Raw genomic sequence first — 251 nt, 5'->3', positions numbered from 1 at the left:
TTTTTTTTTTATGTGTAAACTTCGCCTGGAGATCCGAGCCATGGATGAGGTGAGGCACCGCGTTTCAGCCCTGGTTTGGCAGCGCCAGCAAGCCCGGTTTGGCAACACCGTTGCGGTGGTGGTGTCTCACGCCCCTCCGTTCTTCTCCCCCCCACCCCAGATCCAGCCAGACCTACGGGAGCTGATGGAGACCATGAACCGCATGAGCCACTTGCCCCCCGACTTCGAGGGCCGGCAGAAAGTCAACCAAT

At 59.0% G+C, this 251-nt stretch overlaps 1 protein-coding gene across 1 annotated transcript in view; it reads left to right on the top strand.

Moving 5' to 3' along the window:
• Positions 1-247, top strand: part of VPS28 (vacuolar protein sorting 28 homolog (S. cerevisiae)) — a gene marked incomplete at both ends in the record, with an annotated part of 1625 nt that extends 1378 nt beyond the window's left edge. The window contains one exon of the mRNA XM_010133918.1: positions 161-247. Within this exon, the coding sequence (XP_010132220.1) occupies positions 161-247 (87 nt within the window). The remainder of the gene's footprint in view (positions 1-160) is intronic.
• Positions 248-251: the final 4 nt, after the last annotated feature.

The sequence above is a fragment of the Buceros rhinoceros genome, unplaced genomic scaffold, assembly GCF_000710305.1.
Source record: "Buceros rhinoceros silvestris isolate BGI_N320 unplaced genomic scaffold, ASM71030v1 scaffold35693, whole genome shotgun sequence".
NCBI classification, from domain to species: Eukaryota; Metazoa; Chordata; class Aves; order Bucerotiformes; family Bucerotidae; genus Buceros; species Buceros rhinoceros.
This window is presented reverse-complemented; position numbering and strand designations above follow the sequence as displayed.